Source organism: Pleurodeles waltl, chromosome 6 (assembly GCF_031143425.1).
Source record: "Pleurodeles waltl isolate 20211129_DDA chromosome 6, aPleWal1.hap1.20221129, whole genome shotgun sequence".
In the NCBI taxonomy this organism is placed as follows: Eukaryota; Metazoa; Chordata; class Amphibia; order Caudata; family Salamandridae; genus Pleurodeles; species Pleurodeles waltl.
The window spans coordinates 58,165,075-58,178,145 of NC_090445.1; the positions used below are offsets into that span (position 1 = coordinate 58,165,075).

A 13,071-nucleotide genomic window follows, 5' to 3' on the forward strand; every position below is an offset into this window, starting at 1 on the left:
TATCGAGGTGGTTGTACAATATTTGCACATAAGCAGCCTTTTTGTACATATCCTGAAGCCAGTTTTGGACACGTGTTTGTGCACCATAGTCATTGGATACAGGTTTTAGCCATCGCCAAGGCTACAGCTAACAATCAGGATTGTTGGTTAGTGATGGCTGGCCTTGGCCAAAGACCTGGAGAAGAGCTGTTTGTGCTTATAAGGTGCCCATGAAGGACACTGTCCTTCACAGTGTGGTTGTGACAGAAGTACAGTAAGCAGTCAATACGGGGCATTCCCATAGCAGACGGACAATGTCTCCCTCTAGTGCTCTGCATCTCCAGCATGTTACTGTAGGGTGTATGAATGACTGTGGAGTGGGGTATTGATGGCTATCTGTAGCTGGCGTAGGCCATATTTATTTATTTTATCTACTATATTTATAGAAGCAACACTCATCCCCAGAATAATGTCAGAGCACTAGATCAGCAGCTACATTGCATCCTGTCTCACAATCAATTATGAGGGAAATAGCCAGGTCTTCAACCTCATCTGAAACCTAAGGAGGTCCGAAGTCAGTTGAAGCCATTCTGGCTTTTTTGATGTGCTAGACAGCACTAAATTTGGAGAGCGGGGTGCTTGTGTGGTCTTATAAAAAGCCACTCAGCCGTGCAGAATAGCAGGCCCAGGATCATATAATGCTTTTTGAAATTAGCATAGCATCTTAAATTTAGCTCTCTTGTGTACAGACAACCAATGAAGTGCAGGTAAACAGAGAATTGCTGAACTATTTCTGGCGCTGTTACAAATGAGTCTGGCTGCTGCATTCTAAATGGATTGCAAGTGAGTAAACATAAAATCAATCATCCCCAGTTATAGAACATTGCTAAAATCTTGCCTGTTCATAATTAATGCCTGGATGACAGTCCTTCGCCATTCCACTGGATCCATTGGAAGAGCTTGTGCATTAGTCGGAACAGACCACATAATTTGCCACAAGTGGCCTTTACCTGGTCCTGCATGGAGAGGGAGTCAGCTATTCAGAATCCAAGATTCCAGTTACTCTCCTTGGTTCTCGAGCAGTACCTATGGATGTCAGCTGCCATGAAGCATCCCAAATACTGCAAGCTCCACCAAAGAGTAAAATCAACATCTTCTCTGCATTATGTTTCAATCAATATGATTGTATCCAGGTAGCTATTTCCGATAGACAACCAGTGATATTATCTCAGGTCTCTTTATGTCTCATCCTTATAGAAATAATTAGCTGAGTATCATCAGCACTGGTGCAGATCTCGAAGCTCCAAGCTTTGGCGTTACCTGCCAAGGAGAAGCCTTAGATACTGAACAATGTAGGGCAAAGAGAAGAGCTTTGTGGAACCACAAATGTGGACATTTCAGGGATAGACCTAAAAGTGGCCATTTTAATAGACTGAGATCTTTATTCAGAAAAGATCTAAACCACTGCAAAGCTTTTGAATGCACACCAGTTTCATGTAATCTCTTTATTAGCAGGCTATGAGAGACTGTGTTGAAAGCTGCGGACAGATCCAAATGGATCAAAACCGAACCCATTCACCTGATCAACGTCTGATCTGATACTGTCTAGAAATGCCAGCAACATGGACTATTTCTGGCTCTAAAGTTTGGGTCACATCCAGTAGTTATTACTTTCCAAGAAACGTGTCAGCTGAGCATTAACTAGCCTTTCAAATACCTTTGACATATATGTTATTACAGTGGTTGGACGATAGTTAGACAGGATGGAACCATCCACCTAGCAGGTTATTCAGCATTGTTCAAGGACAGATTAAAAATCTGGATAACGAAAGGATTTAATATTGATGCCAAATGCAAAAAGATGAAATTGGGACATGGATCAAAGAGGGATCCACATTTCACCTTCTAGAATGACCTTTTCAACCTGTTCTGAATTAAAAGTTGCAAAGATGCCTAAATGGGCCACACCTCTTTTATGAGGGCCAAAGTGCTCATAAGAGATCTCATTTAAAGGCGGTTGGACCAAAAATGTGAATAGATCTTCCCAATTTTAAAATGTAGCTACTACTTCACATCACTCTTTTAAATAGTTCTTTCAAGGAATCACTATTTTCGTCTAGTCTCTTTACAAAGTAATCTTTTGTTTGCTTTCCTGAACAGTTTATGAAGAGCTTTCAGTGCAAAACTAAAAGCTAATTGATCTGCAGAGCACTTTGAGTACCACCATAGGTGCTCTAATGCTTTGCATTTCCTTCTTTCTAACCTAAGCTTGTTAGAATACCATTTGTCCAATGGGGATGATCTACATGAGTTACCTGACTTCCAAGAGGTACACCCATCACAAGCCTTAATCATGGCTGAGTTAAAATCCTCTAAGTATGTTTCAAAAGGAGTACCATCTCCCTGCTCTGAGGGGAAGAAATGACTTGTTCACTACTCAGAAATAACTTTCCTCCAGGCTCTCTTTTGGACTGGAGTGGGGCCAGGGGTTATTGACCCCGACACTAGCAGCATAAATGAAAAATGAATTTGGGTCAGTATCATGAATCCCAGTTGTATCACTTTTAGAGAATAACAGATCTCAGGTATGCCCTGCCTTATGAGTTAGATCCTCTATCCATTGCTTTAATTGTAGAATCAGCATCTCATTCTCTAACAGTCTGCATAGAGAGTCCCCATTGTCTTCAAAATGAAGGTTAAACTCATTGATTGTTTAAGAAATGATCATATTTCAAAATCAAGGAGTGCACCCAAGAAAATAAATTAGTTGCCAGAAGACAATTATAGCCTATGAAGAATGGCTCCACCTATTGGCACCAAGGTGTTTCAAGAAAGCTGAAAAGATAAGATCTCACAGTTCCCCATCGGGGTTCTGCACTCTACTGTGTAAAGATAAGAGTGCTTAAAAATCATTGCAATGCCCTACCTTGTCTGCCTTTTCTAGCTCATTTTAAAATCCTATATCCAGCTGGCACTGCTGATGTTACGGGTATCGCATAAATATTGAGATTTCTGTGATAAAAACTAGGGGGGTTATTACAACTTTGGATGAGGTGTTAATCCGTCCCAAAAGTGACTGTAAAGTGACGGATATACCACCAGCTATATTACGAGTTCCATAGGATATAGTGGACTCGTAATACGGCTGGTGGTATATCCGTCACTTTGTCGTCACTTTTGGGACGGATTAACACCTCCTCCAAAGTTGTAATAACCCCCTAGGTCTGGTTTGGTGCTATTGATTGTATCCTATATGTCCATACAGTGTCTGGGGAGGGATCTTTCATTAAAATGCATATATTTAAAATTCGAGACAACAGGGGTGGTTGCAGTAACTAGCCCTAAATTTCTTATGGTATGTGTGCGTTTCAGTTGTTAAGTCTCCCTTTCCCTTAGGGTCCCTCATTAGTTTATATAGCTCATTGTCCGGCCAACCTATCCATTTACAATTGGCACAAGACAAAGGTCCCACTATGTGCTCACCTGTATTGAAATGGGCAGTGGTCCTGGCGCCTGGCATTGGTAGGACGCGGATGGGCAACGATGGGTTTACCTTTGGTGCACTCGCGGAGCGGCCCCGCCACTGCGCAGTGTCAGCATTTAAGTAAATGGTGCTAGCCTGGTGACTAGAATGCTAAACTCTCCCTTACTCTGTCCCACCACCAAAATGGTGGGTGTCAATCACTTTATGCCAGTGTCAAGCACTCTATGCCAGGAACTAAAAAGAGACCATTGTGGTTTAACCCACCAGTGGTCAGTACGACACCACTGTCAAAAGTTCTACACTTCCCCTAACAAAATATATGGCACATCCAAAAAGGAATGTTTAAAAACTGTCCCAAAGCAGCCAAAATCAAATTGAGGAGAGTAAAGTTCAAAACACGCATAAAGTGCAGAGCTTAGGTTCTCCTAATGCAGTGGAGTGTAGCAAAAGATCAGCAAACCATACATCACTCCATTGTGAGTACCCCATTTAAAGAGATAGTACATTAACTGAAATGATTGCAGGTCCAACAGTGGTGCTAAGGATCGTTCCCAGGCATCACAATAGTCATTGGTTGTCGCATAAATGTCGCATGTGGAGACCGTAATGGTCTTGGGCTTTGGCAAAGGATGTGTACTTCTCTGTCAGTGATAATGGATGAGAGCTGGCAGATACCCTCAGGCCCAGGGTTCCCTGTCTCTTATCAGCAGTGAGGGATTGCACCATGGGGGACCTGGGCATATACGGTTGTGCTGGATTGTAGTACCTTGTATTGTATGTCAGTCATAGTTGGAGGTGGCCAGACCTGCATGTGATTTTATCAGGCTGTCTAGTTTCCCTTGTGTGAAGAATTTTAAAGCTGCCGTTGCTCCCTAGTAGGACTGTCTTTAATTGCATTCATCTGAACATATCCAGTGAGTCATGTAGGATGTGAGGGGTGCAGGTTGTGACGCTAGCCAGTAGCTGCATATGTTGGGCAATCTAAAACCTCTCATCGTGCATGTAGTTTTCCATGTCTCAGCCAGGGCTTCTGCCCTCTGCACAAAAATGTTTTCAAAGTTTCCTTGGGGGTCTCTATCAGTGGTTTGGGGATGCGAAATGTGAACATGGTGAACATATAATTCAGTTTGGGCATAACGTCTATGTTGATGATCTGTGCTTTCCCCCCAGAGAGAGAGATTAGGTTGTATTCATTGATGCAATTCTGTGTTAATTTTTGCATGCAGTGGGTGCAGATTTTGTCCCACTATTCCTAGAAGGCTGGGACAAACTTCAATACACTTTACCTGAGGGTGATAGTGGACCATATGATTGGCAAGCCCTTAGTATATCTCACACCACTCTTTTTCTATCTCGTGATAGAAGAAGTATAGGAAGTGGCTCACATAAGCAAAAATCTTCCTTGGGCCCTAATCAAGAGAGGGAAAATTCTTCCTCACCAGAAAAAACTTTAAAAACGAGTGTGTTAGCATATACCATCCATCTTTAATTTTTCACTGCCCACACTCATGATTAAAAAACATTTTAAACAACCAACCTGGTTATTTAAAATGGTCTAAACATGACATCCTCTCTAGATGAGGGCCCAGGGAAGATTTGTTTGTGTTAAATGGGTAAAATGCCCTATAGGTTATAGAGATATACACATACATGCATGCACATACACAGAAACAAATGCGCACACACACACACAAAACACGCACACACAAACACACACACACACACACACATTCTTCTGTTCTTGTTTGTTGTTCATCACTTCGTCTGTTCAGGAATGTCGCCAATGGTGGAGCAAATTGCTGAGAATCTGTTAAGTCATTCTCTGTCGTAAGGCTGCATTTATCAATGCTCATCCTTCAAACACAAGTATCTTGAGGTCCTCACCTACATATTCAATTCCTTGAGAGTGACCATCTATGAAGATGAGGTATTACCTTTGTCTTATAATAAAGCCCTCTCATATCCCTTGTCAACCCTGTCAATGCTTCTCTCACTCAAGACATCTTCCCTGGAGTTCGCAATACAAGTGAGATCTCCTCTCACTCCTTGTAAAATCCACACTAGGCCCAGTCAATGTCGCCAGTTATTCCCCTTTCATAAGCAAGATTATTGAAAAAGCATTTTGCACAGACATCAAGAATGCATGTGCACCTACTGCAAATTTGCCAATTCATCGTGCTGCAGCACGTAGACAACAGTTTTACAGAGTATGGATGTTGTTCCCCTACCACACAAAAAGCTGTCCAACAATCATTCACTCTGCCATCTTCAATAAGATTCAGAATTCTTTTAACTATCTTACTAACCCCATTATCTTCCCCTCATTCTATACATCAACATAGAGGCTCTACTTACAGACAACAACATCAACATTTGCCTGTATGCTGACAACACACAACTGTATTGTGAATCCTAGTCTGATACAGACATTTAACTCCTCAAACACTGGTTGCAGCATATTCAGACCTAGATGTCCAGAAAATAGTTGAAGCTTAAGCCCACAAACGAGATTTTACACTATTGCCCAATAACAGCCAGCAACGACAATTCTAAACCTGGCTCTGCAGCATGAATACAAATTTGAGCCCCAACTTTTACCCAGGGCCAAATCACTTAAGAAAGTGAAACCATTCCTCAATGAAAGTGAACTCAAACGTGCTGCTCCAGCCTTAGTAATTTTGTGTCTGGTCGAGGCCTGCTCCATGGCCTCTCAGACCCCAAACTGGCCCTCTTACGGGCATCATACATTGTGCAACACTCTTTATCAAGGGCCTGAAGAAATATAATTGCATCATCCACACCCTGATAAAACTCCACTGGCTTCACCTGCTGGCCCCCACCATTTACGAAGCCAGCTGCATCATCTACTAAACCATCCTGACTTGCAACCCTTCTTGTCTGACTAACAAGCTCACCACATTCCAAAATGACGCTTTGGTACTTCTATGTGTGCTGCATTTTGCAGCACATATGGAAGTGTCAAATCACCATTATAGATTGTTTATGTGCAGGAAGGGACACCGTCATGCACATAAACAATCACACCCCACAACACAGACAACCTTGCATATGGTGCAAGGATGCCTGCGTTGGTGCAGGCAGCTTAATTCACCGTCCGCACAGGGTGCAGTTTTCCTGTAAATACGGCGCAATCCCCGCGTTTCAAAAGTGTTGCAGCGCGGCACTGCTATTTTTGGCTCACCACCGCGCTGCGCCACTTTGCCATGAATCTGGGCCATTGTGTTTCACAGCTTTAGTTATCAGTGCTTAACAGTTCTTCCAGGTGACGATGATCCTGCTGTGTTTGGCTGGCCTTTGTGTGGGTAATATGTTACAGAACTTATTGTGTTTAACTTATTGTCATGAATGTTTGCTGCTGCTGTTTTGATTGACTGTTGTTGGGTTTGATGTTGTTAATACCTGCCTGCATTTTGCAGCTGAGGTGACCTTGGATCCTGACACTGCTCACCGCTGGCTCATCCTGTCCGAGGACAGAAGGAGTGTGAGGATGGGAGACAGAGCACAGGATGTGCCCAACACCCCCCAGAGATTCCATCCTGTCATCGCTGTCCTGGGGAGAGAGAAGCTGAGCTCAGGGAGGCATTACTGGGAGGTGGAGGTGGGGAACAAGACGGGCTGGACTCTGGGGGTGTGTGACGAGGCTGTGAGCAGGACAGGGGAGATCACAGCATCACCTGAGGTTGGATACTGGATAGTGCAGCTCAGAAATGGTGAATACAGAGCTGTCACTGACCCCTCCACCCTCCTAACCATCCATGTGCCCCCCAGGGCTGTGGGTCTCTTCCTGGACTATGAGGAGGGCAGGCTCTTGGTGTACAATGTGAATGACTGTGCTCTGCTCTTCTCCTTCTCTGGGGCCTCCTTCCCCCCCACCCTGCGGCCTTTTTTCAGTCCAGAAACTAACGAGGGAGGGAGGAATGCGGGGGCGCTGCGGATCCAGCCGGTGACAAGATGGGTGTAAGGAGACTAGCAGCACTGGAGCATCACTGGCGCTAACCATTTCTCCATATTTACAATGAACACCATTTCTTTACACTTCCTTGTTAATATGGGCCCCTCCGTTGCAGTTTTCTGCATTAGAGGGGCATGCAGTGGGTGTCACCATGGGGTTCCACCGCAACACCCATTTCTTTTCACGCCTCCCCAGATTTACAAGGTGTAAATAAGTGGCAGCATAAAAAACTAACACCACCACAGGAGTTGCATTAGAGTGGCACAACTAGAGGAAGACTTTTATTGTTCCTCATTTTTTGCTTTTTCCATGTGTGCTGCATTCTGCAAGGATGCCTGCTTTGGCGCAGGTTGCTTAATTTAGTGCCGCACAGAGGGAAACGTAGGGGTGCACCATATTAATGTTAATATGGAACATCCCTGCATTTCAAAACAGGCACAGCGCGGCGCTGATGATTTTGGCACAGCCCTGCACTGCACCAGGTTATCATAAATCTGACAATCACACCCCCTCAATGCAGGCACCCTTACACTATGGTGCAAGCATGCTTGTGTTGGCGCAGGCTGCTTCATTTAGCACCAATGCAGGGGGAAACCCGGGGGTGCACTGTATTCTTGTAAATATGGCGCATCTCTGTATTTCAAAACTGGCCCAGCATGGCCCTGCCTTCTTTTGGCGCAGCACAGCGCTGCGCCAGTTTGTTGTAAATTGGGCCCTGAAGCTTGCAGCTATGAAGGTGGCAAGCCAGGCGTATTGTGAACTTTTTTTTAATTCAAAGAAGCTCAAAAAAGTGAGACAACATTGGAGGCAACAAACTGGTATTAATGACCTCTACCACGAGATGGACAGACTGTAAATAATTCATTTTAGCAGTGATACAAGTCCTCTGTTAAAATTACAGAAAGATAGTTAACGTTTTCAGAGCCGACCATGCTTGTGGAAATTGGCTTGAATGAGAGCTACATGGTCTGTACAAAGCTTGAAGGAGTTATTGGTTTGTAGAAATGTGATACTTGAACACGCATTTATCAAACAACCAAAGACCTATGCAAATGTGGAAGGATCAAATTAGTTCAGCAAGCCAATTTGCTTATTTCTAGTCAAAAGATATTTTGGACCTCCTTGTGGAGGAAAATGATCACTGCTATTAGAATGGAATTAGGGAAATAGAACAATAAGAATCATTCTGTAGGTAAACTGCACCTATGTGAAAAATAAGATTACAGTTATAAACAGCGTAATAATCACTACTCTGTAATCAAGAAAACATAATTGCACTATTTTTTTTAGATTTACCGTTAGACTAATCTTGATGAAGAGCTCATACTATAGAATGCCATAATGCACAAAATATGCCATTGACTCCATTAATCTCAACCACAGGTAAACCTTAAACTAAGCATGATCCCCTAACCTAATCCTAACCCATACTGTTTTTCACATTTTCTAACCCTATAACCAACACTTACACGGATCCTAGCCCTTACCTGTACCCCAACCTACCCTTGACCTTAATCATTACCTTAATCCTAAAGATGCAAGTTAATGCTACAAAGTTTTCTTCCTACCTCATGCTAGTTTAACTATGTACATTATCAGACACTCACTGTCTTCCATCTGGCTCTTTATCACTAACTCCGTGTTAATGAAGACGTCCCTGACGAAGGTAGGGAGGCTCAACACTTATTTAGAAGGTCAGAGCTACTCCTCCTCCTCCTGGACAGCTACCATTGCATCGGAAATCTCTGTTCTCTTGCAGAGACTTTGAGAACCTGTGTTGCCTCCACACAAAATAATTTAGGGGCATATTTATACTTTGTTTACGCCACATTTGTATCATTTTTTGAAAGCAAATGCGGGCAAACTTAACTCCATATTTATATTTTGACGCTAGACACATCTAGCGTCAAAATATTGGAGGTAGCCACATTTTTTTTTATTCTCCAAGCCACCTTGCATCAGTGAGATGCAAGGTAGGGGTTCTCATCCAAAAAATGACACTATCTCCTTAGCGCATATTTATCCCCTGTGCTAAAATGACGCATGGGTGGGAGGTGGACCCAAATAATGGCGCTAAGCCTGGGTCAAACCAGACATTAGGGGACCTGTGGACTCATTTCCATGACCAAACACCATGGAATGGGCCCCCAGGTGCCCTCCCCAAGCCCCAGGCACACCCCCACCCAGCCCAGAGGGACACCAGAGGATGACCCCATCCTAGGTAAGTAGGATAAGCATGGGTAAGTATTATAAATTTTTTTAAAGTGCCATTGGGGACCCCAACAAGGGGCCCCCGGCATGGGATTGGGTGTAATGGCCATGCCCAGGCGACTTTGGTCCCCTGTGCTGTCCATTGGGGTGGTGGGCATGACTTCTGTCTTTACTTAGACAGGAGTCATTTTTTGGATGGGTGTCGTCAGAAAATGATGCAAGGCTGTTTAGCTGCATTTTTTTTGCCTGTAACCAGCCTAGCGTCATTTTCTGACGCACAACCTCCTTTTCCAATACTGCCACCCACACCCTGCTAGCATCTTTTTTTAGAGTCTAGCCCGAGCTTAGCGCCGGTTGCGCCATTCTAAAAATATGGGGCCCGGCTGGTGTTTTAAAATGAGGCAAGGCAGCGCTAAACTTTTTGCTGCAAAACTGTTTTAGTGCAGTTTTGCAGCAAAAAGTATAAATCTGGGCCAAAGCGTTTACATTTGGCATAAAAAGGAAAGACAAATAGATACCCATTTAGCGGGTCATTCCGACCCTGGCGGTCGGTGGCCGCCAGGGCCACCGACCACGGGAGCACCGCCAACAGGCTGGCGGTGCTCCTACGAGCATTCTGACCGCGGCGGTTTAGCCGCGGTCAGACGCGGAAAGCCAGCGGTCTCCCGCTGACTTTCCGCCGCTCGTAGGAATCCTCCATGGCTGCGGAGCGTGCTCCGCAGCCATGGAGGATTCCGACTTCCCCCTCCCGCCATCCAGTTCCTGGCGGTTCTCCCGCCGGGAACCGGATGGCGGGAGGGGGAGTCGCGGGGCCCCCGTAAGAGGGCCCCTAAAAGTATTTCAGTGTCTGCAAAGCAGACACTGAAATACGCGACGGGTGCAACTGCACCCGTCGCACCTTCCCACTCCGCCGGCTCTATTACGAGCCGGCGTCATCGTGGGAAGGGAGTTTTCCCCTGGGCTGGCGGGCGGTCTTGCGAAGACCGCCCGCCAGCCCAGGGGAAAACTCGGAATACCCTCCGCGGTCTTTCGACCGCGGAGCGGTATTTCGGAGGGGGGAAGTCTGGCGGGCGGCCTCCGCCGCCCGTCAGACTCAGAATGAGGGCCTTAGTGTCTGAATTGTACGAAGTGAAACAAGAAAGCCTGGGATTAATTGCGGTTTAAACAAACTCTGTGATCTTAGGGAAATATTTTGTTTTACCAATCCCCCTTTTTTTCATTACATTTCAATAAATGTTCATAATGTGATTTATTAATGTCAAATCTACCACATGTCAAAAATATGCTTTTTTTAAATTTTGAAGAGACTTTATCCTATTTTACATGATGTTTTTTGGATGATTTGCATTGCAGAATCCCAGGGCTCGGCTTGTGCACAGAATCTTCTGCCTGTGTCGCAGGAATAAGGAAACTGAAAGCAGATACCAACATATTGAGCCCAATGATTCCCAAAAAATGCTGAAAGCCCCAGGAGTTAACTAAAATAAAATCAAAGTCTAAAATCTACTTAGGAAAAAAGCAGCGCTTTACATATATACTCCTTCTGTGACTTGTTGCAGGCATATGCAGGTATATTGTGATTTTAGGAGTTAGAACATGATGACTCAGGAATCATTAAAGTTACTTTTGTGCTTAGTATTTAGTTGTGTTTGCATTAAAGCAGTCTCAGTTTTTATATAAAAGCACGGACTGTACATTGATTTATAGTGTTATTTGTTGTGTTGTTGAGTTTTGAGCTCCATGGTCCAGCATTTGTGCTCTGCCCTGCGACCCTAAGAATGACATGCTAAAATAGGTACTTTGTCTCCAGGTTGACAGTGTGCATTAGAGGGGCCCCTAGACACCAGAAGGGAAAGACCCTAGTTGTCACAGTTGGGGTCAGAGTTGATTTCCCTGGTACCCTCTGACCCAGATTTCTCACGAACACCCAAGACAGTACTTACTCCCACCACATTATCTGGTAGTCCACTTCCCACAGGGCTTGCAGTGCAGCTATCCATCTTGCAAAACCAAAATGGACTTCACTCAATCAGGCACTGCTGTGCAGTGAAGGATAAGGCTCAGGAAGATTTTATTGATATGCCAGTACAAAGTATGCTTGGTCATGCTCCCGGACACTTGAAGCCTCCTTCTTCTGCTTCTCAGGAGGCAAGCAGCTGAGGAGGAGGCACTTCACGAAGAATAACACAATCTCACTCACCATCTCAACCATGGCCAAAAAGTCTCAGGAGTGGCCAGACATGTTTGACACACATTGCTTTACAGTGGTTGCTGTGGAGATGGAAGGTGAAAGAAAGGATCACATTCAGCGTGCATGAAATGGGAGACGACAACTGTTAAGAGGACCTAACAATATAAACACCTGGCAACTTTAGGGGATGCATGCATACAAAATATCATCAACACCTTCGTGTATCTAAGCACTACTTCACACATGCCTCTTACTGTGGGTCCAGTCTTCTGTGCTCAGAATTATACAGAGGGAACCAGTATCCAGCCTCCCTCGAGGGATGCAGGCGCAAAGGCAGTACTCCTCAAATAATAGATAAGCTGCCACCAACCCATATTCAAGACATTTCTTGGCCATGTGGAAGGTAGTCACCAACGGTAAAGGCACTACTGCTTTGGGTGTATCTTTCTCATTTAACAGAGCTTAGCACTCTGTTTGTAAACACCATCCCTAATCATGTAGGTCACCACTCAAGGGATACGCCAGATTGAACAGGATGATAACATGGGTAACAAGATGTCACAAGGTAATTGTGCAAGGGCTGTTCCACGCTACTGAATGTATTGTAATGGTATTTCATGCCTGTGGAAAGATGTCTAAATCCTGTCTTTGGCTTGGAGTGCACCATTGATCATCTGAGACCTTGATAATTGCTTTAGGACATTACAGTGCTCTCCAGGTTAGTAGTACTAGGACTAGATAAGATCGTTGAAATGCCCTTTTGGGATTTGAGTCGAAACAGATTGTACCTGATTGATTTTTTAGGACACGATGGTCGACTGACAGGTACACCCAATTTCAAACTTTAGGCCTCATTTACAAGGCTTTGTGCCACTGTTACATATTTTTTTGTTTATGCACCAGAGGCGCTAGCAGTGCTCTACTCAAAATTTACAAAGTGACAAAATGAGCCAAATGCATCAGTTTGTAAAGACCTTTGGCACATTATACCTGTGCCTTATATAATGCATGCAAGTTAGGCATTCCCACGGGAAAAGCCACACAGAACTGACGCAGTGAAATTTCACTGTGTCATTTTGCGACTTCACTGCGTCTGAGTTTTACTGCCTGCATAGAGCAGGCATACAATTGATGCAGGGCGTTTCTCTATGGGGGCCTCCTCGCATTGCTGGAGTAGCATAATGTTCTTGACGCTAGTCCAGCAATGCTTGAGTTTAATACCAACAGATGCAT

The 13,071-nt window shown here is 44.4% G+C and overlaps 1 protein-coding gene across 2 annotated transcripts in view; it reads left to right on the forward strand.

The window, feature by feature from the left end:
• Nucleotides 1-10,490, forward strand: part of LOC138299191 (E3 ubiquitin-protein ligase TRIM39-like) — a 170,307-nt gene extending 159,817 nt beyond the window's left edge. For both annotated transcript variants that reach the window (XM_069237289.1, XM_069237290.1), the window contains one exon: nucleotides 6,901-10,490. In XM_069237289.1, coding sequence (XP_069093390.1) covers nucleotides 6,901-7,445 — 545 coding nt within the window. In that variant the 3' untranslated portion in view covers nucleotides 7,446-10,490. The remainder of the gene's footprint in view (nucleotides 1-6,900) is intronic.
• Nucleotides 10,491-13,071: the final 2,581 nt, after the last annotated feature.